General features: G+C 37.8%; 1 protein-coding gene across 1 annotated transcript; it reads right to left on the reverse strand.

Annotated features, from left to right (window-relative positions):
• Window positions 1-4,037: 4,037 nt before the first annotated feature.
• LOC125240478 (V-type proton ATPase 116 kDa subunit a1-like) lies at window positions 4,038-23,577 on the reverse strand. The gene is made up of 15 exons (XM_048148371.1): window positions 23,461-23,577; window positions 22,581-22,757; window positions 21,048-21,220; window positions 19,492-19,687; window positions 17,247-17,423; window positions 15,872-16,084; window positions 14,388-14,538; window positions 13,597-13,758; window positions 13,164-13,369; window positions 12,279-12,388; window positions 10,200-10,327; window positions 9,751-9,989; window positions 8,872-9,061; window positions 7,891-8,065; window positions 4,038-4,219 (listed from the first exon to the last, which is right to left on the reverse strand). The coding sequence occupies exons 1-15, from the start codon at window positions 23,575-23,577 to the stop codon at window positions 4,087-4,089; spliced, it is 2,547 nt and encodes an 848-aa protein (XP_048004328.1). The 3' UTR covers window positions 4,038-4,086.
• Window positions 23,578-23,773: the final 196 nt, after the last annotated feature.

The following is a 23,773-nucleotide window of genomic DNA, read 5'->3' on the forward strand; positions in this document are numbered from 1 at the left end:
TTGGAATGAAAAAAAATAACAGCCCCCACTTTACATGTAGGGGGGGTACCCTAATAAAAATTTTTTTTCTATTTTTATTTTTGCACTTTGTTGGCGTGATTGATATACATATTGGTAACAAATTTCAGCTTTCTAGTGCTAACGGTTACTGAGATTATCCGCGGACGGACGGACGGACGGACGGACGGACGGACGGACGGATGGACGGACGGACGGACAGACAGACATGGCGAAACTATAAGGGTTCCTAGTTGACTACGGAACCCTAAAAAGTACCAATTTCGTATTCATCAACACTATAATATATGATATTTCTTATCTTATCTAAATCAATCCGTATTAATTAATACTGTTCCATTTACTCCCCAAATCACCCTATTGTGACGTCATCGCGACAACAATCCGGGGTCTAGTGATGATCTCCAGAGTCTCCAGCAACCCCACTGCGTTTTGGTTTTTTTTTCTGTTTTGGATTTAGTACACACGTACAGTCGCCATCAGATATATAACAGCGCCCGAGGTACTCAAAAATATCTGAACACGCCTCTATTGCCTAGGCGTTAGAGGCGTGTTCGGATATTTTTGAGTACCTCGGGCGCTCTTATATATCTGATGGCGACTGTACACAATAGGTACCTACTGAATTTGTACTTACTTGAAATAATTTGTACCCCTTTTAATTTTTTAGGAGTAAAAGCTAAATGAAGTTGGGGTTGCCGGAGGGGACATTTTTGCTAATATCGAAATTATATTGGACACTTCACAGTCTGAACCAGAGATGTTAAAAAATAGGTAGTACAATGTATTTTACCTATTTCAAATAAAAATACAAAATAGTTTTACAAAAAGGTATTTGAAATACAAAATGCAAAATAGGTATTTTCAAAATACCTTTATTGAAATAAAATACCTTTTTGACATAAGGTAAAACTTTTATTTTAAAGATGTGTTTAAAACACAGAATCACCAGAGAACCCAGAAAGCTGGTTCTATAAAAATAACACGTTTAAAAGTGAAGCCAAAAATGGACTGTCTCCATGTCTTTTATCTAATACTAGCTTTTACCCGCGGCTTCGCCCGCGTAATAAAAGAATTCTTATTCAAACGTTTACAAAAAATAAGATTTTCATTTGGATCCGTAGGTTTCTATGTAGGTACATTTGTCCGCAATTATTTCGATTAAGGTGCAGCGGGGCATTATACTTCTACATGTATCCACTGAACACGCTTACCATATATATTCCCCGTCCCCGTCCCTCCCCTATCCCTATTTCTATCCCTATCCCTATCCCTATCCCTATCCCTATCCCTATCCCTATCCCTATCCCTATCCCTATCCCTATCCCTATCCCTATCCCTATCCCTATCCCTATCCCTATCCCTATCCCTATCCCTATCCCTATCCCTATCCCTATCCCTATCCCTATCCCTATCCCTATCCCTATCCCTATCCCTATCCCTATTACTATACCTATCCCTATCCCTATTACTATACCTATCCCTATCCCTACCCTTATCCCTGTTCCGGCTCGTCCCCTCCCGTCTCGTCCCGTCCCGCCCCGCCCCGCCCCGTCCCTGTTCCTGTCCCTGTCAAATTATCATGTTAGGCGGTGAATTTTGAAAAATCCTTTCTTAGTGCTCTTCTAAGGAACTTACGTGTAATTTGAAATCTCTTGAACCAGAAGTAAACATAAAAAAGAAATCCATATGGCTATTTTCGATATTTAAACCCCATTGCACCACAACAGGGGAAAAGGTATTTCACTTCCGCCACGTCAGATTTTAAAAACGTTGTATTTATCGTGATCAGCGACCCGATAAACCATAAAAACGATACCCATATTGGTTTTTTGACATTATCACCCCTTTTCACCCTTTTAAATGGTACATTTTTAAAAAACTTGAAACACGTATTTAGTCATATGTCTTTAGCAATCCTCCTGTGAAGTTTCGCATAAAACAGTGAAACTAACATTGTTTCCCCATACAAACTTTGAACCCCCATTTGAATTTTGAAAAATCCTTTCTTAGTGCTCCTTTACACTATATAAGGAACCAACGTGCCAAATTTAACATCTCTAGGACCAGCGGTTTCAGCTGTGCGTTGATATGTCCGTCAGTCTATATATTTTTTTATATTTAAACCCCATTGCACCACAACAGGGAGAAGGTATTTCACTTCCGCCTCGTTAGATTTAAAAAACGTTGTATTTATCGTGATCAGCGACCCGATAAACCATAAAAACGATACCCATATTGGTTTTTTGACTTTATTAACCCCTTTTGACCCTTTTAGGGGTAAAATTTTCAAAAAATCTGAAACACGTATTAAGTCATATGTCTTAAGGAATCTTCCTGTGAAGTTTCGAATAAAATAGTCAAACTAATCTTGTTTCCCCATACAAACTTTGAACCCCCATGTGACCCCCTTAGGAGGTGAATTTTGGAAAATCCTTTCTTAGCGCTCCTCTACACTACATAAGGAACCTACGTGCCAAATTTAAAATCTCTAGGACCACTGGTTTCGGCTGTGCTTTGATATGTCCGTCAGTCAATATATTTTTTTGATATTTAAACCCTTTTGCACCACAACAGAGGAGATGATATTTCACTTCCGCCTCATTAGATTTTTAAAACGTTGTATTTATCGTGATCAGCTCTTCTTTTATATATTTAGATTATTAAAATCTAATGAAAGAGTTATTTTGCAACATGTATGAAATATGAAAAAAAAGCCTAAAATAATAGTCACATTAAGGCCCACTTGCACCAACCACTTAACTCAGGGTTAGTGTGCTGTCATCTGTCAAATTCCATATAAAATGGTGGGATAACCCTCGGGTTAACCCTCCTTTTTCGTTGGTGCAAGTGGCCCTAATTAAGCATAATATATTACAGCTGTATAATACTAAATAGAAATGCCTACAGTCATTAGGTAGGTATACGAATCGATAGGGATTTTCCCCGATTTTTCGATGTTCACGGTCAGGGTGCTTTGGGATCTAGCAACAAATCGCTTAGTATTTATTGAACCTTAATTATTATAGTAACCACTATATTGGCAGCACAGAAAATAAGTGTGTTTTTGTAAAACATTAAATAAAGCGCTTCCGAACGTGTTGTCCCGGTCAGTACATAACATAGACAGACAAAGAAAAAATAGAATACGCGCTCGGTACCATCTATCTTACGTCAAAAAGTGATAAAAAGCATTTTGTATTTTGAAGTGGTAGAAAATGCAAAATACTTGTACTAAAAGTATTTCAAATAAAATACAAAAGTTTTAGATAAAAGTATTTCAAATACCAAATACAAAATAGGTATTTTATATTTCTATTTGAAATGATTTTATTTCAAATAGTTAACATCTCTGGTCTGAACACCATATTTTAGGGTCACCTTATAAAATATCAATATATGACCTAATCGGTAGTAGGTATAAAGATTGGAGGTATACTCTTGGGTTGACACGATCGTTTTTTGTCACGTTCCTAAATTTGTCAAATTCTGCTTTCGTCAGCCATTCTTTATTCGTCACGATCGTCGATGGTCTTTCTCAACTACGGTCAATTTCGTTGTTCATCTCTATCTTAATCCGTCTCGTTTTTTACTCGTCATAACCTTCCTTCGTCATGTTCGCTGTTAAATAAATGTTTTTCGTGTTTTTTCGTAGTCTTAGGTCGGTACAAACTTAGAATATGACCAAATACGAAATGACGAAAAACAATTGAGTCGAAATAAGAAAAAAATCAACAACTCATTATGGTCAAAGACGATAATGACTGCAGTGTAAGTTGACGAATGAAGAATGGCTGACGAAAGCAGAATCGGACAAATTTGGGATCGTGACGAAAAACAAACGTGTCGACCCAAGAGTATACCAGATTGGAGCTAGTTAGTCGTGATCAAAATATGGGACACTGGACTGTGAAAGTGATAATTATGAATATTATGAAGTAAGATAAAAATAAAACGATAATAAAAAAGTAGGTAGTTATTGGATTTATTAAAGTACTTAGAAGTTGAAGTAACTTCGAGTTAAGGATAGTTGAATACCGTAAGGAGTAAGAAAGACAATAACTACACCTAATATTCAAAAGTCTTCATACTGGGACAGACTTCCGTTTTATCCTTAACGGCATCGGAGAATAACGCTTCAAAGGAAAACGGTTTGAACATAACACCAGTGCCCATGAAGAACTTGCTCATAAACTCCACCCTGAAAGGCAATAATGTCATGAAAATGCATGTATCGTAATCAGTTCACCAAATCAAAACATTGTAACATATTAGGTACCTCCGCGTTTTTTAAACTATTGTAGTCTAAGCTTTTTTTTTTAATTTTGAATCTTATCTTAACGTGCATGAGTTGCGTGACGGAGTGGCGCTGATTGATATAATTACACGTCATTTTACAGACGTATCCAACATTTATACCAGCGGTGACCGTTGGAACTATTTTATTCCATAATAGTTTACATTATAAAACCTACTAAATGAGGGCAGCACCAGTCGTGCGCCTAGTGAATAGCGGCTCGATCCCACGTCTGGTATTTGCCGCAAACACCAAACATGCCAAACACAAGTTAACACGACGGTTGTCTATCGTACAAAGAGTACTATCGTACAGTATGGACTCCCGCTCCCCGCTGAAAGCGCCGCCCACCCCCTCTCGGTTACCTCACAGTTACCGCCTGTCAAAAACGCGAACAGTCAACCTGTCATATCTCACTCATACAAGTATGGTACGCGTTCACCTACACGAGCTTTAGAGTGTGTGCTAGGAACGCGCCTTTTTCATATATTTGATCGCCAGTGTCCGAGATGTGCCGTTACCGACCACTGGCAAACACCAAACACCTATAAAAATGGTTGTGTTATTTGTATTTGCTTTTTTGGTCCTAACCACACCACTAAAACTACTAGATAATATTTGTATACACATACTACGTATTTCGAATGTTTTACATTGATTTGATGTGCGTTCCCATCCAATCCAATTTCGAGCTTTTGAATGTGTCAGTCTTTAGTAAAAGTTCTCAAACGATTGTAAATTCAACCAATAATTTGTAAAAGTAGGCACTCAAAAGTTACATTCGGTTAAAGGTGGACCCTCAGTCGTGCATGTCAGGTATCCATATTTCATAATCCACTTCAAATTTACAACTTCTGTAAATGGCACAGATGTCATATACCTATACCATAGATCAAGCAAACGTATCTACTTAGCGTGTCAAATGAACTCAGTGAAATCCACTGAGTTGTCCGTCTTTACTCGCAGCTTGCAGCTTTCGGGCGTCAATTTTTGTAAGTTGAAGTCAACCAAAACATAAAAATACCTCGTTACGTGATATTCAATTGCAACAACACAAAAATTATGAACAATCAAGAGCCTGAGACATATTTAAAATTACAGGCAAGAATCAACTTCACTACAAAATTTGACACGCTCGGCCCCTATACAAATATATGAATTTGTTTCTTCTATCTAAATTAAGTTCTGTGGTAAATGGCTACTCTCAGTAAAAGATTTGTAAAACTAATTTCATTAATTGTGACTCCTTTCTACTGACTCAATACGAAAAAATGGCATGCAGAAGGTGGTCTCTCAATCGATCGCGATAAGTTCACATTAAGGGAGAACAATAGTATTATTTAAAATATAGGTGTGACTGAGCGTTAGTAAAAATACCTACTCGAATCATTGTAAAATCAAGCTTTAATTTGTAAAAGATGCCATTTAAAAGTTTCAATCGATTAAAGGTGGTCCCTCAATTGAAACGTTTGTCATAAAAATAAATCAGGTTACGTAATATTTGGTTGTTAAATAGACAATTGCTATAGTCTACTCATTAAGACGCTAACAACACCCAATGGCCTTGACTTGACGCTAGCGTACAGGGCGGCTAGGTACGAAAAGTATAGAAAAATAATAAAATATAAAGATGCATTATTTGTGTAAAATGTTTCGTTAGTGTTTTAGATATGTATATTTTTGTTATTGTAATATTAATTAAAGACAACTAAGTGAATAATTGAACGACATAGAACCGTTTAATGACGAACTCGAGACCAATCTTTGCAATTTTTTTCTATCGAGCCGATTTCATTAAATCGTGTATCGAGTACGGCTATGTTCGTTGAAATATAATGAATAATAACATATAATTTACTTGCCTTATTAAAACTTATAGTTTGTCTTAAAAAACTGCGCAAGTAACATCAATTTTGAGCAATTGGGTGTTGTCAGCCCCTTAATAAATAGTATTTTATACAATCGTGATATAATACAAAGCTTTTCAGTCGAGTACCATGTTTAGGCCACGAAGCTTGCTGAGTACGGTACGAGAGTGAAAAGCTTAATTATATCACTATTGTATACAATACTTTTTCTACGAGTCATCGTCTTCATCATCAATGGACGGAAATATCATCATTCATGCAAGTTAAAATTAATGTTAATAGAGTCGTTCACCGTTGTATCAACATCGAATTACCTAGCAACCAATTGTTTGTAATAACCGTCTCTGATTGGCCGACAACGCGACAGATAAAAAAAAATGTGTTTCAGATGCAGGAAAATTTGCCAGGTATCGCAAATTAGTATAAAAATTGTATGAAGTTCTATTTTTGAAATTATTACAGTTAACTAAAGTCAACTATAATGAGCTTATTATAATTGAGTCGGAACTGCCATAATATCCAACACTGAAAAGTTGGCACTTATAGTTTAGTCTGTGGTGTCCTAATTGACAGATTACAGTCGACAAGTAGAAAAAAATATTTACTAACTATTGCTCCATCGATCAGTTAAAACTAATGTACCGTTTTACTTTAAATAATAATCAAACGCCTGCGAAGAAATACGACGGACCAGGTGACCACACATTAGGAATTTGTTGGATAATTATATAATAGTACATTACGTCAGATGCCGGGAAAGAAGGGCTTACAGGCCGAGTAAGTATATTCGGCTTTAACACCTTCGCTGCGGCAATTAACCACACTTCGTAAATGGTCTAAAGACAGGGGGTCTTATCGTATGATCGATGGAGCAATAGTTAGTAAATATTTTTTACTAACGAGTAGACTATAGCAATTGTCTATTTAACAACCAAATGTTACGTAAATTGATGACAAACGTTTCGGACCACCTTTAATAGATTGATTCTTAGAATGGCATCTTTTACAAACTAAAGCCTGAATTTACAATGATTCGAGTAGGTACTTTTATTAACGCTCAGTCACACCTATGTTTTAAATAATACTATTGTTTTCCCTTAATGCGAACTTATCGCGATCGATTGAGGGACCACCTTCTGCTGGCCATTTTTCGTATTTGAGTTAGTAGAAAGGAGTCACAATTAATGAAATTAGTTTTACAAATCTTTTACTAAGAGTAGACATTTACAGAAGTTGTAAATTTGAAGTGGATTATGAAATATGGATACCTGACATGCACGACTGAGGGTCCACCTTCAACCGAATGTAACTTTTAAGTGCCTACTTTTACAAATTATTGGTTGAATTTACAATCGTTTGAGAACTTTTACTAAAGACTGACACATTCAAAAGCTTGAAATTCTAACGTGGACCCTCAATGGGAACGCACATTATGATTTGAAATGTACCACAAGTATAATCACCTGCTATACCGTCATGAATTTTCTACCAGAAGCAGTGGCACTCTCAGAATAGCTAATTAAATATTTTGTATGTGTTTTATTTTACGTTTATTGTAGAAAACATTTTTTAAAACGGAGATAGCTAGGAAAACGTTGGCTTTGAATAAATAAGCTTTGGCAAGCACTGTCAAAATAAACGGACATAAAAAAATACTGTGTATGTTTCTTTCTGAAAGTACTGTATGTGTATAAATTGTTGAGTTACCAATGCAAACGCAGCGTGTGCAGGAATGCAGACAAGCCTTCCATCAGCACCAGAATGTTTAAGGTAAACGTCCCCCAAACTATAAACACGACGACGATCTTAAACGCTCCCATTAAGGAATGATCAGTAAGGGCCATCTTGGAGAAAATCATACCCCAGAGCATTTCCGACAATTCTGAAATACCAAATATGTAAATTAGAAATTATCGACTTTGTTTTGTCCATTTGGTCACAATACGATTGTAAAATATTTGAAACAAATGCTAAAAGGGCATTTATATTTAAAGTTGTGCAGCTAACTTGCATTTTATATTTTAGAACGTGTACGTATTTTTCCATTGAGAATCGCAACCTTTTTCATTTTTAGACATAGTTTTGCTTCTAACAAATAATTTATATTATACTAGTTTTTGCCCGCGGCTTCGCTCGCGTTAGAAAGTGACAAAAAGTAGCCTATGTCACTCTCCATCCCTTCAACTATCTCCACTTAAAAAATCACGACAATTCGTCGCTCCGTTTTGCCGTGAAGGACGGACAAACAATCAGACACACACACTTTACCATTTATAATATTAGTATGGATTCCTAATTCTGTTACTTTTTGTTTGTACTACCAATTCAATCACATGTTTTTGGTAGGTGCAACTTTAAATAAAAATGTTCAATTTGCTCATAAATGTTTTATATTTAAAATCTATGCTAGGCACGCATAGATGTTGAGATTATTGTTAATTTCTTAATTCTGGGATCAACGGGTACTATGTACTTAAGTATGGATAATATAACGTAGTCGTTTTTCTTGGGAACGTATGATAACACAGGAGGGAATTCCAATAAATAGACTTCTAGCGACACTAACGTGCGTGCGCGAGCGACAGCGCCCACAGCCGCAGGTAGAGGCGGTGTGCGAGATGGTGCTGAGCACGAACTCGATGGTCTCCACGCCCTGGTGGATCATGAGGTCACTACTACTACACTAACGTGCGTGCGCGAGCGACAGCGCCCACAGCCGCAGGTAGGAGGCGGTGTGCGAGATGGTGCTGAGCACGAACTCGATGGTCTCCACGCCCTGGTGGATCATAAGGTCGCTAAACGACTCCGACGCCTCCTCCATTTCATGCATCCACTTCGCATATGCCTCTGAGTCGTACTCCTCGTTCGGTATTTTTTTCTGAAATTGTAATATTATTTCATCATAATCTGTATCATACTTTTATATGCACAAAGCATCTAAAACGAATTTTACAGGTATTTCAGTTTCAGACTACCTAAACCTACCGTCAATAAATACACAAAAAATCGTGTTATAGTTAAACCTTTTAATTATGTCTTTGCTTAATATGTTTTAAAATGTCAAATATTAATATTAGCGCCATCTAGCTGAGCGTACCCCAAAGGTGTAATGCCATCTAGGCCTCCGTTCCGTACCTTTTTCGGTATGGTACTGAGGTACGTTTTTTTCTTAGACTTTATCTGTCTATACGAAGTTATATATGTCTTTGGTATATACGAACGATTGTATTTTTGTCATACTAATAAATGATTTATAATATAATCCAGGAGTTCCCTTACCTTTCATAAACTAACTACGCATTTGCAGACAGGATCTTGTTTTCCATAAAACTATCGGACTAGATACAACACTAACTAATTACACGTAACACGTACTGGGTGCGTAGCCGAATGGCACAAACGCTCACGAAACGAAACGCTAGTAGATATCTATCTATCCCTATCGCTCTTGCGTATTGGCGCGACAGAGCCGGACTACGTTTCGTTTTCGTTTGGCGTCGGAGAAATACTATTCGGCTACGGGGCCTGTACTTCAGTTTTTTGTTTTATAATACTTAATACGCCTACCAGTAACTGCTTTCTCTTCTTTTTGGCAACTTGCGCCGCGAAGCAGGGAGGGCCGAAGAGCATGATCGGCACGCAGATGACGGCCACTAACAGGAGCGACTGCTGCACGATCTGCTGCTTGTCGAACATATAGGCGTCGCACTCGGGCGCCACCGGCTGCGACGTGGACACCAGTACCATGTCGATAAACAGGATCAGCACCAGTGGCGCGCAGCCTTGCCCTTCCTTTACACTGGGGGCTTTAACAATTCACACTTTAGCAACAGAATTAGCTTACAAAAAAAGCAGGCCTTATAGGTCTCTAGAGAAAGACGTGAAATTTCATGGGGCGATAAACATTCGAGACATTGTGATAATGTAGCTTGCTTACGCAATTTATCATCAGTTATTTATATATGTACACGTCCTATCATCAAAATGGTGTTTAAGAACTATATAGAGCTACTTACGGGATGCACCGCCATATTTGAACCATTTAAAGAAGATTAAAATGACTAGCCAAAAGAATATGCACAGCAAAAATAGTATTTGGGGTATAAACTGCAGAACAATCAAATATCTTTTTTTTTTAAAAAACCTGAAAAACAGGAAAAAAGATGTAAAAAGACAATTCAAACTACTTAATATAATTAATAAAAACATCACCTAAGAAAAGGAAGAAAATGTTTAGTTACTTATAACTTATAATGGACTCATGTTTCACTGATCACCAAATTTAAAAATTTCATACTAAAAAAAACATTTACCACTAAAAAAAGTAAATGACCACCAAAAGCAGTATGTATCAATTTAATCTTAAATGATAACCAAACATTTTACTTTTTGCTATTACTTAGGCTTGTGTCGTTCACGAACTATGAACTGTTAGGAATATAATTTTTAAGAAAAATATATTTTTAAGAAAAAAAACCGCCTTCCTTTGGGGTTCTGGTGATAAATACTTTCAAATGTTGGATTATGTTATCAATTCGTCTGTATATTTTTTAATGTTTGTTATTCGATATCTCCGTCATTTCTGAACCAATTTTGAAATTTGGATGATTTTGAAGTACCTACTTACAGATGAGAATGATTATCAGAACGGAACTCTAACCAAGGGCGGCTCACTCTTCATCAGCAGTTCCACTGCACCAAATGTCTCTGTTCTGGACGTAAGTGCATGCTGTTCTTATAAAAATACCGAAGTCACTATAAGTGTGCCGTTCAGATTTGAGCAGTTCCGTTCTGACATCATCAGCAGTTCCACTGCACCAAATGTCACTGTTTTTGACGTAAGTGCATTCTGTTCTTATAAAAATACCAAAGTCACTATAAGTGTGCCGTTCAGATTTGAGGAGTTCCATTCTGACCATCATCAGGAGTTCCACTGCACCAAATGTCACTGTTCCGTACGTAAATTCATGTTGTTCCTTTAAAAACACAAAAATCACCATATGTATGCCTTTCAGATTTGAGGAGTTCTCTCGATTTCTCCAAGATCCCACCACCAGAACTGGGTTCTGAGAAAAATTGGACCAATCTGTATGCATATACATTCAATCAAAAAAAAAACTCGAAATCGGTCCAGTAATGACGGAGATATCGAGGAACAAACATTAAAAAAAAAAACAAAAAAAAATACAGACGAATTGAGAACCCCTTCCCTTGAGATTTGGAAGGCGGTTAAAAATATCATCAATGACCGAAATGAACTGAATCTTTCCGTGCGGTTCGGAACGAGAACGAGTGTGTGACTGCGCCGAGCGAGAGCGAGAGCAATAGAAAAACGTCAAGTTTTCATATTTGGCTTCGATTACTTACAACCTTTTGGCCCGAAATGTTATTATCTGTGGACTATTCGTATCATTTTGACACTATTCGTTTTGATCTTTCCGACCGTAGTGGTCGCTGGTCTGACTGAACTAAATGAGCAAAAGACCTAAAAGAGCGAACTAGTTCGTGGGGATTGAACGAGATCGGAGCGCTCCGATCAACGAACGAAACGGCACAAGCCTATTTGCTATCCTATTAAAGGAAAATGTCACCTATATGCATAATCAACATTTACCCAAATATTGTTAATCATCACCAACAGCATTTTAATGTGAAACGCCAACCAAACTAGTCAAAGTCACTAAAAGATGAACAGTTAAGCGAATTGACAAACTTTGATTTTTTTTTCTATAATAACTAATTATTTTCAACAACTTTTATTTGTTATGTGCTTACTGCATTTAATTAAGTTTAGAATAAATAATAATAAAAGATACTATATCCTATAAAGGGGTGCGAATTCCCAGTAGTTGAACAAAGTGCCCTGTCTCTGAACGATTTGACCCCAATAGATGCCACCAGCATAATATATGAACTACACATATATTATGCGGGGGCAAAGTTTTTAAAAGTGCAGGTACATCCTGATTACTTACAGTTGCCACTTTAAGATTGAAAGTGGCATCTATTAGTACATTATCGAGCACTGGTACGGCTTCTAATTGAATGTATCTTAACTACTTAAAACTAAAAACTCTGCTAAGAGAACAACTCACGTAAAGTTAAAAAAACTAAGAGTTAATCCAAATATCATATGGGTAACTCCAATAATTATAGACATTTTCATTTTCAGTGAATTTTCGAATAGAATTTTATTCTTCGCCAACTGGAAATGTAACATTGGAAAGTTTAGTTACACGTTAATCAAATAAACAATAAATTCAAATTCTACAATGTTCGTTACACTACACACACTGAAAGTTTGCCTAGTCAAGTAACTCATCATAACTAAATTTCATTTTGGCATTTACACATCCTTTTCGTGTGAGTGATGTTGTTGTTTATGACGGAATGGGCTAAGCTGGATATGTAACTATTACTACTTATTTATCCATTACCAATAGGCAGGGCTAACTTGTTGTTTATCCTAGATAGGAAAGCAGTTTTGAGTAGGTACCTAAACCCTAAACTAATGTTTCACCGCGAACATGGTCTGTAAACTCGTGTCAAGAGGAGAAACTTGATTTTGTTCAATATTTAGCAAATCTATGGTAAATTACAACTCCCCTTTAAAGGTGTAAACTTGATATCACGATTTGTGATTGACGAAAAATTGACAAGAATGCAACAGGCTCTAGTTCTAGATTCCTCGTATTTACTTCTAGAGTAGCTAGGTGTTTTGCCTACCTTATCACGCCCCATTTATGTGGAAATAAGAATACGATCACACATCACACGTCAAGTAGGTAGTTGATCAATCGATTGATCAACTGTAATCTAGTATAGTAACTCATCGAGTATCATATCATCTACTGTTACTCTCCACAGTAACTCATCGAACAATTCAAACAAGTTTTTTCATTCAGTTTCATTAAATTGATATTTTGAGTATTGTTCCGCAACTTATTAAAGTTATCAATAGTTAAAAATCTCATATTTACTTCCCAAATTGGATCCTTTCCAAAGATGTAAGCGTGAGTGTGGTCCCCGGGTTCCAAAAGAAAAGACTCCTGTTCAACTAATTGGGCGTACGTGTGTGGCACTCTCCAACCAGGAGCAAACAGTGTAAAGGATTTTGAGAAACATTCATTGTACACAAAACCAGCGTAAATGCTGAATAAACTCATCAGCAGCATTATGTATCGTCCTGAAAAATAATTTTCTTGGTGACGTAGCTAACTCGATGGGGTTGACTACTGTCAAATACTTGCATAATGCATAGATGGCACCCTAGCTTGCCTCTACTAATTGCAAGTTTTGTGTTATTTAAGAAATATGGCTTTCGTCTAAAAATCAGACACAATTCTAGGGATTGAAAAAGATTTTGACCGGTCTACCCCATTACATTTCATTAATACCATAATTTTATTTTACCGCCAAAAAAGATATTCCATATCTCACTGTCCGACCTCTCTGTCATGAATTTTTTTTCATTAACAAGCATCCACGCAGCAGCTGAGAGCATGATCAACCCGTGGCCCAGGTCGCCAAACATCAATGAGAAGAGAAACGGGAAAGTTATTATTGTGTAGAGACCTGAAGGATAAATATAATCAAGTCAATGATAAAATTAAAGGAACGGGTCCTGATATAAAATTAAAGTGGTTTTCTTTCGAACACAAAAAAACGACCTCATTGTCGTTTCGGAATACACTCACTGCTTCCCTCTTTTCCTAGACATTCGCCAGGTGTCGCATGTTGCTGTGTGCCCAAACACACATGTGAGCTAAACAGACTCTCACACAGTCAAAAGTAAGTAATAAAATCACTGAATTACCAACGTGCGCTTAAAAGGCACTGGGTAAAAGTAAGAAAAAGCCATGTATGCCTCGGTGACAATGAATGCGTCAAAGATTACAAGGTGCTTACGAGGAACCCGCAATTAAGGGCCAGTTGCATCAACCACATTTGACAGACACATCATCGTCACGCAGCAGACGTTTATGGAACTTCCCATACAATCAAATTTAACGAACGCTTTAACGGTGACAGACGGTTTGGTGCAACCGACCCTAAATGTTAATATTTCATGACTTAAACATTATGTTTTTAATGTTATTTACTACAAAGCCTTCTTCTTGGCTTAGCTGCAATGGAGTCTACTACTTCGCGTAACTGAAGATAGCGGGTGGATACCAAAGTTGAAAATCATTCAAAATTGTTACCTGGATTTAATTCCCTGTAAGTAGAATCACCATACGCCGAAATAAGCGCTTGAAAGCCGTATGTGAACTTATTGGTGCGATGGAAAGTAGGGGGTGTTTCGTGAGTTGACAGCTTGGACATGAAACACGGCACAGAGGTTGCCATTTTCTCCTGCAAAAACCACTGAATAAATAATAGGAATAGTCTTAATAGAAATGCTGAGGTGAACGGAGCCGAGTTCACCGGAAGAGAAAAGTTTCTGACCACTTGGAATACCTACTTAATAGAGCTTTGCGAAGCTTAATGGCCTGATTCTAAGTAAGTTTTATATTGTATCAATCTTAAATGTGGTGTTATTGTTTAAAGGAACTTATCTTGTGACAGTCAGATCTACCCGATTTATATCGTACTAGATTTTGCCCGCGGCTTTTCTCGCGTTAGAAAGAGACAAAAAGTAGCCTATGTCACTCTCCATCTCTTCAACTATCTTCACATAAAAAATCACGTCAATTCGTCGCTATGTTTTGTCGTGAAAGACAGACAAACAAACAGACACACACACTTTCCCATTTATAATATTAGTATGGATCGTAAAATTTGATACGGAAATTTTTGACGTTAATTAAAGTTCGGACGGGACAGAGAGCCTGCACCACAGATGTCATATATACCATAGATCAAGCAAACGTATCTAAAGTTGCCGTCAATAGAATTTGTGGACAATGTAAACAAACCTTGTCGTCAAAATATATTTAGTTTCCATTCTAACTTATCAGATACTGGCTAAATCCGTGTGTTATTTAATCAATTCATCTCACATTATGATCCTTTACCTTTAAAATAACAAAATTGTGCTAAAATATTGATATTTTATATAATAGTTTGTTTACATTGTTGATAATTTCTGTTGACGGCGAATATACTATCTAGTCTACTAAGCGTGTCAAATTAACTAAGTAAAATCCACTGAGTTGTCCGTCTTTAATCGCAGCTTGCAGCTTTCGGGAGTCAATTTTTGTAAGTTGAAGTAATTACAACAAAAAAAAAATTATGAAAAGTGCCTGAGACATATCGTCACTACTTTGAAAAAATCTCGTATCTCACGCTGCTCCTCAATGTTAAAACGCAGTAAATCTATATGCATTCCATACATACTTACCTACTACAATTTTCTTTTCATTGACAGACGAAGATACAAGTTTTTTTAAAAGTAGTGCATGACGATATTTAAAATTACAGGCAAGTAACAACTTCAGTACAAAAACTGACACGCTCGCTCGACTCTATCTAAATCTAGTTCTGTGGCCTGCACCTACACTTTCAAGATATAACTATAATGATTGGCGATAATATCTTAATAAATTCACAAATAACTGAAGTACATTTTTTTTAATGCGCTAGTCTTCAAGTGGTCGAGTAGAATGCAGTGCTTCTTTTTCTTAAAACTACCTACTTACTTACTGCATATAATATTATATTACATAATATTATAATATTATATTACCGAGCTCATATCCAATACTGCTTGTACTCGCCCCAAATCTGAGGTGGGGATCCAACATTCACCAATCAAACAATTTTTGGTGATATCAACGGTAAAAAAATTCATAGTATGGTATATCGCTTTAGCCTTTCTGAGTCTTAATATATATGTTGGGTAAGCCTTGGACATCGTGCGCATTATCATGCAACGATGAAATTTGGTCTTTTCCAACACCTATAAAATATAAAAACTGTAAGGCAACCGTCTATAAGATATCGCAATCGTTCTGAAATCATAATTAGGTAATTAATTATTCATTGTAAACATCAAATTATATAGATGATAATACAGGCGACTAGCACCCCTATCCCTAATATAACCTACGTAACTATATAAATAACCTAACCACAAAATTAAAATTTTGAAAAAACCCCCGACCGCGACATAAGTAGACCGTATTTCAAGAAACATGGCTAAGAACACTCCCGACGAACTCGGCTTTTAGACAAAAAAACTAAATCTAAATCGGTTCATCCGTTCGGGAGCTACGATGCCACAGACAGACACACACACAGACAGACAGACAAACAGACAGACAGACAGACAGACGGACAAACAGACAGACAGACAGACACGTCAAACTTATTTAACACCCCGTCGTTTTTGCGTCGGGGGTTAAAAACTAACTACGAGTATAGGCTACTTGACCCCTTTTAAAGTCTGCCTTATATGATTAAGTACTGCATGTCTAATTAACCGAAATAAAATATTACCATATTTTATAATGACTTAAAAACAGCAAGAAATATTTTTAAAGTACACTTTTACGTAATCAGGCGAAAACAACATGTATCTATAGATTATCTTATCTGTGCATCAGGTCATTCTACTCGAAAACAACATTTTCTGAATATTTGAGTATGAAGGCATAAAGTTCAATACGCCAGTGAGATTGTTTTGACATGCAGTAAGGTTCGCATTCGATGACGTCACTAATTACATCGCTGACAGCGGTTTTCGGTGGCCAAGCTAAATAAAAAATTATACGAAATACGTAGACATCATACACTTTTAATACCCAAAATGTAAAAATATTGTTTTTTTATGTCAAATACTATAAATACTACAGAAGACAATCATACAATAAATGTTATGTTGGTGAACCAAAGTGAATCTTGGCGCAGTCTCTTGCCAGTCACTGACGTAAAGCTGACGCATATCCGCCGCCACACTGTCCTCCCGGCAATACCTGGGCGGACCCACCGGACGGCTACCAGTCGGTCGACCCAAGAACGCTCTCTTGACAGCCCGATCGTCTCACATTCTAAGCGAGCGAACTAACCCATAATTTAACAATAATATTAAAGTCAACAGTAAGTAAGTACATCCAAATTACCAGTGCTAAGTCTCCAATCTTCGATTTAAGTTGCAATTCGGATTGCGCCCTCTGCGACGCGGTGGGTGGCAGCGGGTACAGATCGCATCGAAATCCATCGCAAACCTTCCTCATACGGTTAGACAACTCCTCTCCTTGTATAACTAGTAGGAAAGCTACCTTGCGGACGTCAGAATTCTAAAGACACATGCAAATAAGATGAAATGTGACACAATCAAAACTGTTCCAATTGTAGCACTCCGTAAAATGTGGTACTTTGGGATGACGGGAAAAACAATATAATTATATGTCGCAGGGAAATGGCCAAAACAGAGATTTGATCAATCTCTAAGGGATACGATCAAATCACGCAGGATGTCAAAATGGCGAATCCATTTTATCATTTCTCTAGAAAATTTCAGTCATTTGACTAAATCCCTGACTCTGTTTAGTGAATTCACAAAATCGGCCAACAGACACGCCACGTTTTGTCATTTTACTAGATTTGTTTAGGGATTTGATAAAATCCCTGAACCACGACAGTAACTTGACGAAAGGAGCTTATAAAGTCAACTAGTTTTATCATTTCGCTAAACAAGTTCAGTGAAAAGTCAAAATGTTTTAATAAAAAAGAAAATAATTAAAAATGAAACATTTTTAGCTTTGTTTTTTCACTTATTCTAATTTTTTTCGTATTTATAGAAAAAAAACTCTTTAAACGGATTCATTTACTTAAAATGTCTTCATGGATCAGATAACAGGGTACAATGAGTGCTGTAAAGAAATCGCCCACTAATTTTACCAGTGCAGTCAGTCAATGCGGGGCAGCTTGTGGCGAGCTGTTGGGGAACAGCGACCTCACGTATCCACGTGCTCCTGGGGAGTTCTGTTAGATTTAGATTCCATTAACTCTCAAATAGTCCTTACACCCTGGCGGGTGCTGCCTCTGCGTTCGTCCCATGACACGGACAAGGGCAGCATCTGCTTGTTGTACACCTTACATTTCATTAAAGTGCCAAAAGGGCCTCTACATGTTGGCTTCAGTTCCGCGCATGGCTCCCAAAGGTCCAGAATACCCTAGGGTTTCCATGATGGGATATACATGTATTATATTCTTTGATAGACATACGAATAATTATGTTTCAGTTTACAACCACCTAGTATTTGATTAAAATAGCTGGTTTTAAAAAGAAGTTTAATACCTATTTTGACATTTTATTTTACTATTTCACTAATCTAGTTAGAAATTTAATCAAATCAAGTGACAAAGGCAAGAGTTTAATAAATCAAATTGGATATATTAGATTCTTGCTTTCGTCAATTCACGAAACCAGTTCAGAGATTTGATCAAATCACCATATACCAGTTGAGACTTTATCATTTCCCTGAATTTGTTTAGCGAAATGTTAAAACTAGAAGACTTTTTGAGTACGTTTCGTCAAGTTACTGTCGTGGTTCAGGGATTTTATCAAATCCCTAAACAAATCTAGTGAAATGAAATGACAATCAAAAGCGTGTCTATTGGCCGATTTTGTGATTTCACTAAACAGAGTCAGGGATTTAGTCAAATGACTGAAATTTTCTAGAGAAATGATGAAATGGATTCGTCATTTTGACATCCTGCATGATTTGATCATATCCCTTAGAGAGTTGATCAAATCTCTGTTTTGGCCATTTCCCTGCGACATATACTTGAGTATTTAAAAAAGTCATCAAAAACTTAAGAAGATCCAAACGTAAGTAGTTGCTGTTGACAGATCAATGTAAGAACTTTACGAGTCTTTAGATAGTCCTGAAGGCGAAAAGCAACTGTATCGACTTGCTAAAATGATAGAAAGGAATTCCCGTGACATACCTCATGTCAAATGAGTGAAAAATGATGCAGGAAAGTAACGATTGATGAAAGTATAAAAGAACGTTGGAAACGATACTTTCAAAGGTTGATGAATGAAGAAAATGATTAGAGCAGAGCGATTCTGGATCACAAGCCGATAAACATGGGTGCAGTGAGGGAGATATGTATGGATGAGGTAAGAACGGCTGTGAGAAGTATGAAAAATGGAAAATCGGTTAGTCCAGACGATATATTTACCTGCAGAAGTATGGAAGTTGTTAGGTGAGGATGGATGTATGGAAGGCATGCTGCGCCGACCCCAAATGACTGAGTTAAGGGCAGGCGAATGATGATGACATGATGTATGATACCGTCGTGTGACAAGACCAACTTGATTCACTTAGGCAATGAAACTAAAAAAGGATAGCATACATTCATGGGATCTTTGAATATTTGGTCGTCGTCAGATTGCTTGTAGAAGGCGCAGCCGTGTGAGAGCCGCCACAGCATGAGCTGGAAGTTGTACGAGCGCTTGCGCTGCACGAGCCCCGTGATCACGGTGAGCCGCCCGCCGCTGTCCTCCGCTGCATGATGATGCTGTTGGGCGGCGCTTAGCTTACCACCTGTACTAAAATGTGCCCCTCATAAGTATGTAATAAAATTTTAAATCATACCATATTTTAAATAGTACATTACATCAGAGGCCGGGAAAATGAGGATTTCCGGCCAAGTGGGTATATACGGCCGAGCGAGCGTGCGAGCGAGGCCGGATAGGGATACGAGGCCGGGAATCCGTTTTCACGCCGAGGCATGTATAGTGCTTTTCTCAAACATACAATGAAATTTAAAAAAAATGCTCTAAAGGACAATATTACTTTGCAGGCCTAGGCCTAAAAAATAATATGAAATCCCTTTACAGTCCTCTCGAGTTGTTGCGCCCAAAAAGCGATACTTCCCAGCCCATTTTAAGGAACGTAAAGACAATATTTCATTGCATGTTTGAGAAAATGTGCTTTGTTGTAATTCATTAGTTTATTATAAGGGAGTCTAATGTGATGAAAATGCGAATTGCGAATTTTTTTTTTTAATTAGTCTCTTTAGTGTCCCACTGCTGGGCAACGACCTCTCCTCGTTTTTTCCCCTCGACCCTGTTGTCGTCGTTTTCTCACCATCTTGGGTAGAATGTGTCCAGGTCGTCCCGCCATCACCTTTTTGGTCTGCCCGAACCCAGGTATGCCCCGTCTATGGTGTTTCACGGTTCCCAGTCTGTAATCATTTTGGCCCACCTTTCCGGATGCATGCGGCATACATGTCCAGCCGTCCCACTTTAGCTTAGCAGTCTTGACGCCCACATCTACCACTCCAGTTCTGGAGCGTAGTTCCGTGTTTCTGATGCGGTCAGTTCTACTAACACCTAATATACTACGCTCCATCGCTCGCTGGCAAACCTTGCGTTTCAACTTTAGAGCCTTAGTTAATGACCAAGTTTGTGCACCGAATGTCGGGATGCACATGTCAAGGAGTTTGCGCTTGATTGATTATTTAGATTTTTTTATAAAAAATCACATAGGAAAAGGAAGAAAATGGTTTATTATATTTTTCATGATACGCTTCTCAACTGGACTCATTCCAGATTTTCTGAGTGGCAGTGAGTGCAAAGTGTCATGTGTATAAACTGATATCAAGATTTTATTTATTTAGCAATTCCACATCACCAAATGTCGCTGTTTTGAATGTAAATGCATGCTGTTTTAATAAAAAGCTTAAAAATCACTATAGAGTCTTCGGAAAGTCAAGAGTCGTGGAATGTATTGGACCTTGGACCCCATACATTTCACGACTCTTCTCTTTCCGAACAGAGTCTATATGTCATTATGCCTCTAAGATTTGATAAGTTTCCTCGATTTCTCCAGGGTCTCATCATCAGAACAGCTTTCATAGCGCCCTTGAGATTTGAGAGTTGGAGTCGGTTTAAAATGTATACTTACGCGACATGTTTGATTACCCCGAGGTTAGCCGTGCGCAGGTCCGCATTGCCCACCATCACCGATACGCTGGTCAACGTGTAAAACAATTCGGTCAATTCCGCATAAGTTTTATGCATCGTTGTCACGCTCGCGGTCATCTCCACAACAACTCTTTCCCATTTTTCAATGATGGTCTGAAAAGCAGGAATTAGATAAAACCCACTATGAAGGCACTATATATGGACCTTATTCCGTTATAGGTAGAAAAAAGTCAGATATATCTGATGGCGACTGTACAATGAAAGCAATCCTCAGATTGTAATAGAAGGACGCTGTCATTAGTGTGGCATAGGTATCTACGCAAGTTTCAAGTTGTCGGATGCGAAAATCGCGTATAACAGGGTCGGTTAAAAAAAATGAAGAAACATCGGACGATAAAGCTTAACACTTAACTTCAGTTCTAAACATAAACTAGGTACTACATAATCAGATAGCTACGAAAGAGATTTTATCGTGAGCGTTTCGTGTAGGGCTCCAAGGGGATGTTGGTTTGCAAAAATAGCGCACCTCATTCTGACTTGTGGTATATATTGTATGGATCCTAGACATCCTATAAACACATGTTGCCAACCAGTTTTGTGGTCCCCCTCAGGGTCATCGCGGCAATTAAAGATGCCAAACAAAGAAAAATGTTTTTTCATCAAACCATGCCGTGTGGTATATGAAACGAAAGGGCTTATTGAGTAGTTTACGAATATTTTATATAGCATACTATAACATTTCTTACACTTTCTCTAAGAATTTATTAGAAAGTTTACGAAAATGCTCCATTTTCGAGTTAACTTTAAACCACTATTGATTGAGAAGTATGAGAGATATATTCGTGAACTACTCAATAAGCTCTTTCATTTGATACCCCACACGGCATAGTTGGATGAAATAGTACATTGTGCAACAAGGGGAGGAAGTTGAATATTACTAACGAAAGTAAGTTGAATCGCGACGGCTTGCCGGAGCGATTTAAATACTCGAGTTTGTAATATTCATACACCGCGAGTTACACACAATGTTTTTCATCACATTTGGAATGTAAAAAATATGTTAAGAGATGTAAAAAAGTTAAGTACGATGCAAGAAATTTCATTATTCCCTCTTGGGAGAACGATTTTTCTATAAGTCACGCTCCGCCTGCGTGCAATAGCACATTTAAAGTGCGGGTGTGATGAAAATTGTTTTTTCTTTGTATGGCATCTTTAACTGCCGAGGTGGGGGGAGCGAGACCACAAAACTGGTTGGCAACATCAGTTTATAGCATGTCTGGGATCTATACAATATACAATATATCAGAAGACAGAAAGAGGTGCGCTATTTTTGTAAACCAACATCCCCTTGGAGCCTCGTCTACACGAAACGCTCACGATAATATCTCTTTCGTAGCTATCTATCTCTATTGCTCTTGCGTATTGACGAGACGAGCCAGACTACCATTCGCGGCGTTTCGTTTCGCGTCGCAGAAATGCCATTCGGCTATGGGGCCTGGACTCTTTAACAAACCTCGTAAGAATTGATCTCGTGAAGCTCAAGAGCTGGAGGATTGCCCTTTAGTTTTGGTATCTGAATATCATCGTCACGCATCTTATCGTGGATGTAACGAAGTTTACGCTCAATTTCGGCAATGCGGCATATTTCTAAAACGTACTTGCGCTGGAAGGCATTGAGTTCCTCATTCAACTGAAATAAAAATAAAGAATCATTAAAAATATATTGAAAATAATAAGTGCTAGTAACGGATACGTTTTGGAGTTGGTGCAAAGCAGGATCTTAAAAGCGTCAACATGCGATCAAAAATGAATACTTTGAATACTTACTAACAAACATAACATTAAAAACATAAACGTACTAGCTTTTGCCCGCGGCTTCGCTCGCGTTAAATTCGAAAATTTGCTGAATGCTCCATACAAACCTCCACCCCCCAGTTTAGGTAAGTGGGGTGGTTAGAAAGTGACAAAAAGTAGCCTATGTCACTCTCTATCCCTTCAACTATCTTAAAAAATCTCGTCAATTCGGCGCTCCGTTTTGCCGTGAAAGAAGGACAAACAAACAGCCACACACACTTTCCCATTTACAATATTAGTATAGATTTCAATTCTAATTATGCTTGCGAGTTAGCTACGAAACCTTGCACCAAACCAGTCACGCGAATGAAAAGGAGGGTTAGTTGGCAGTTCAGGTTTATAGTGTCATTTCGCCAAAGACTCAGCACACTGAGCCGTATCTTAGCGTGCATGGTCACAGATAGGAGACTTGAATATTGGAAGGAATTATGTTATTAAAAAGTGAGAACGCGTTTCGTCGCAAACAAATGACCCATAGCAAATAAACATGCTGGCTTACTGCCATATGTTAAGCTATTACATTAATGGTTACTACGTACATCAGTGAACTGCACGCACTCCATCTCGCCAAGATGCGCGAGCACCATGAAGGCGGCATCGGGCGGCAGGAACATGTCGCACTGCGTCATGGGATCGCTCCGCAGCATATAACTCATCACGCCCTCTTATTGCCTCACTACTACCATATAATTGACTAGCTTTCACTGGACACTATTGTCAAAGCAGTATTAGACACTTATGTCAACATTGACATAGATAAGATGTCACTATGAGCATTTGTTTGAACCAGGAAAAGAAAATGCTCTTTCTTCTTTTTCAAAGAGTTATAAGGTGCGACCACACCGCTGCTTA

This window comes from Leguminivora glycinivorella, chromosome Z (assembly GCF_023078275.1).
Source record: "Leguminivora glycinivorella isolate SPB_JAAS2020 chromosome Z, LegGlyc_1.1, whole genome shotgun sequence".
NCBI lineage: Eukaryota > Metazoa > Arthropoda > Insecta > Lepidoptera > Tortricidae > Leguminivora > Leguminivora glycinivorella.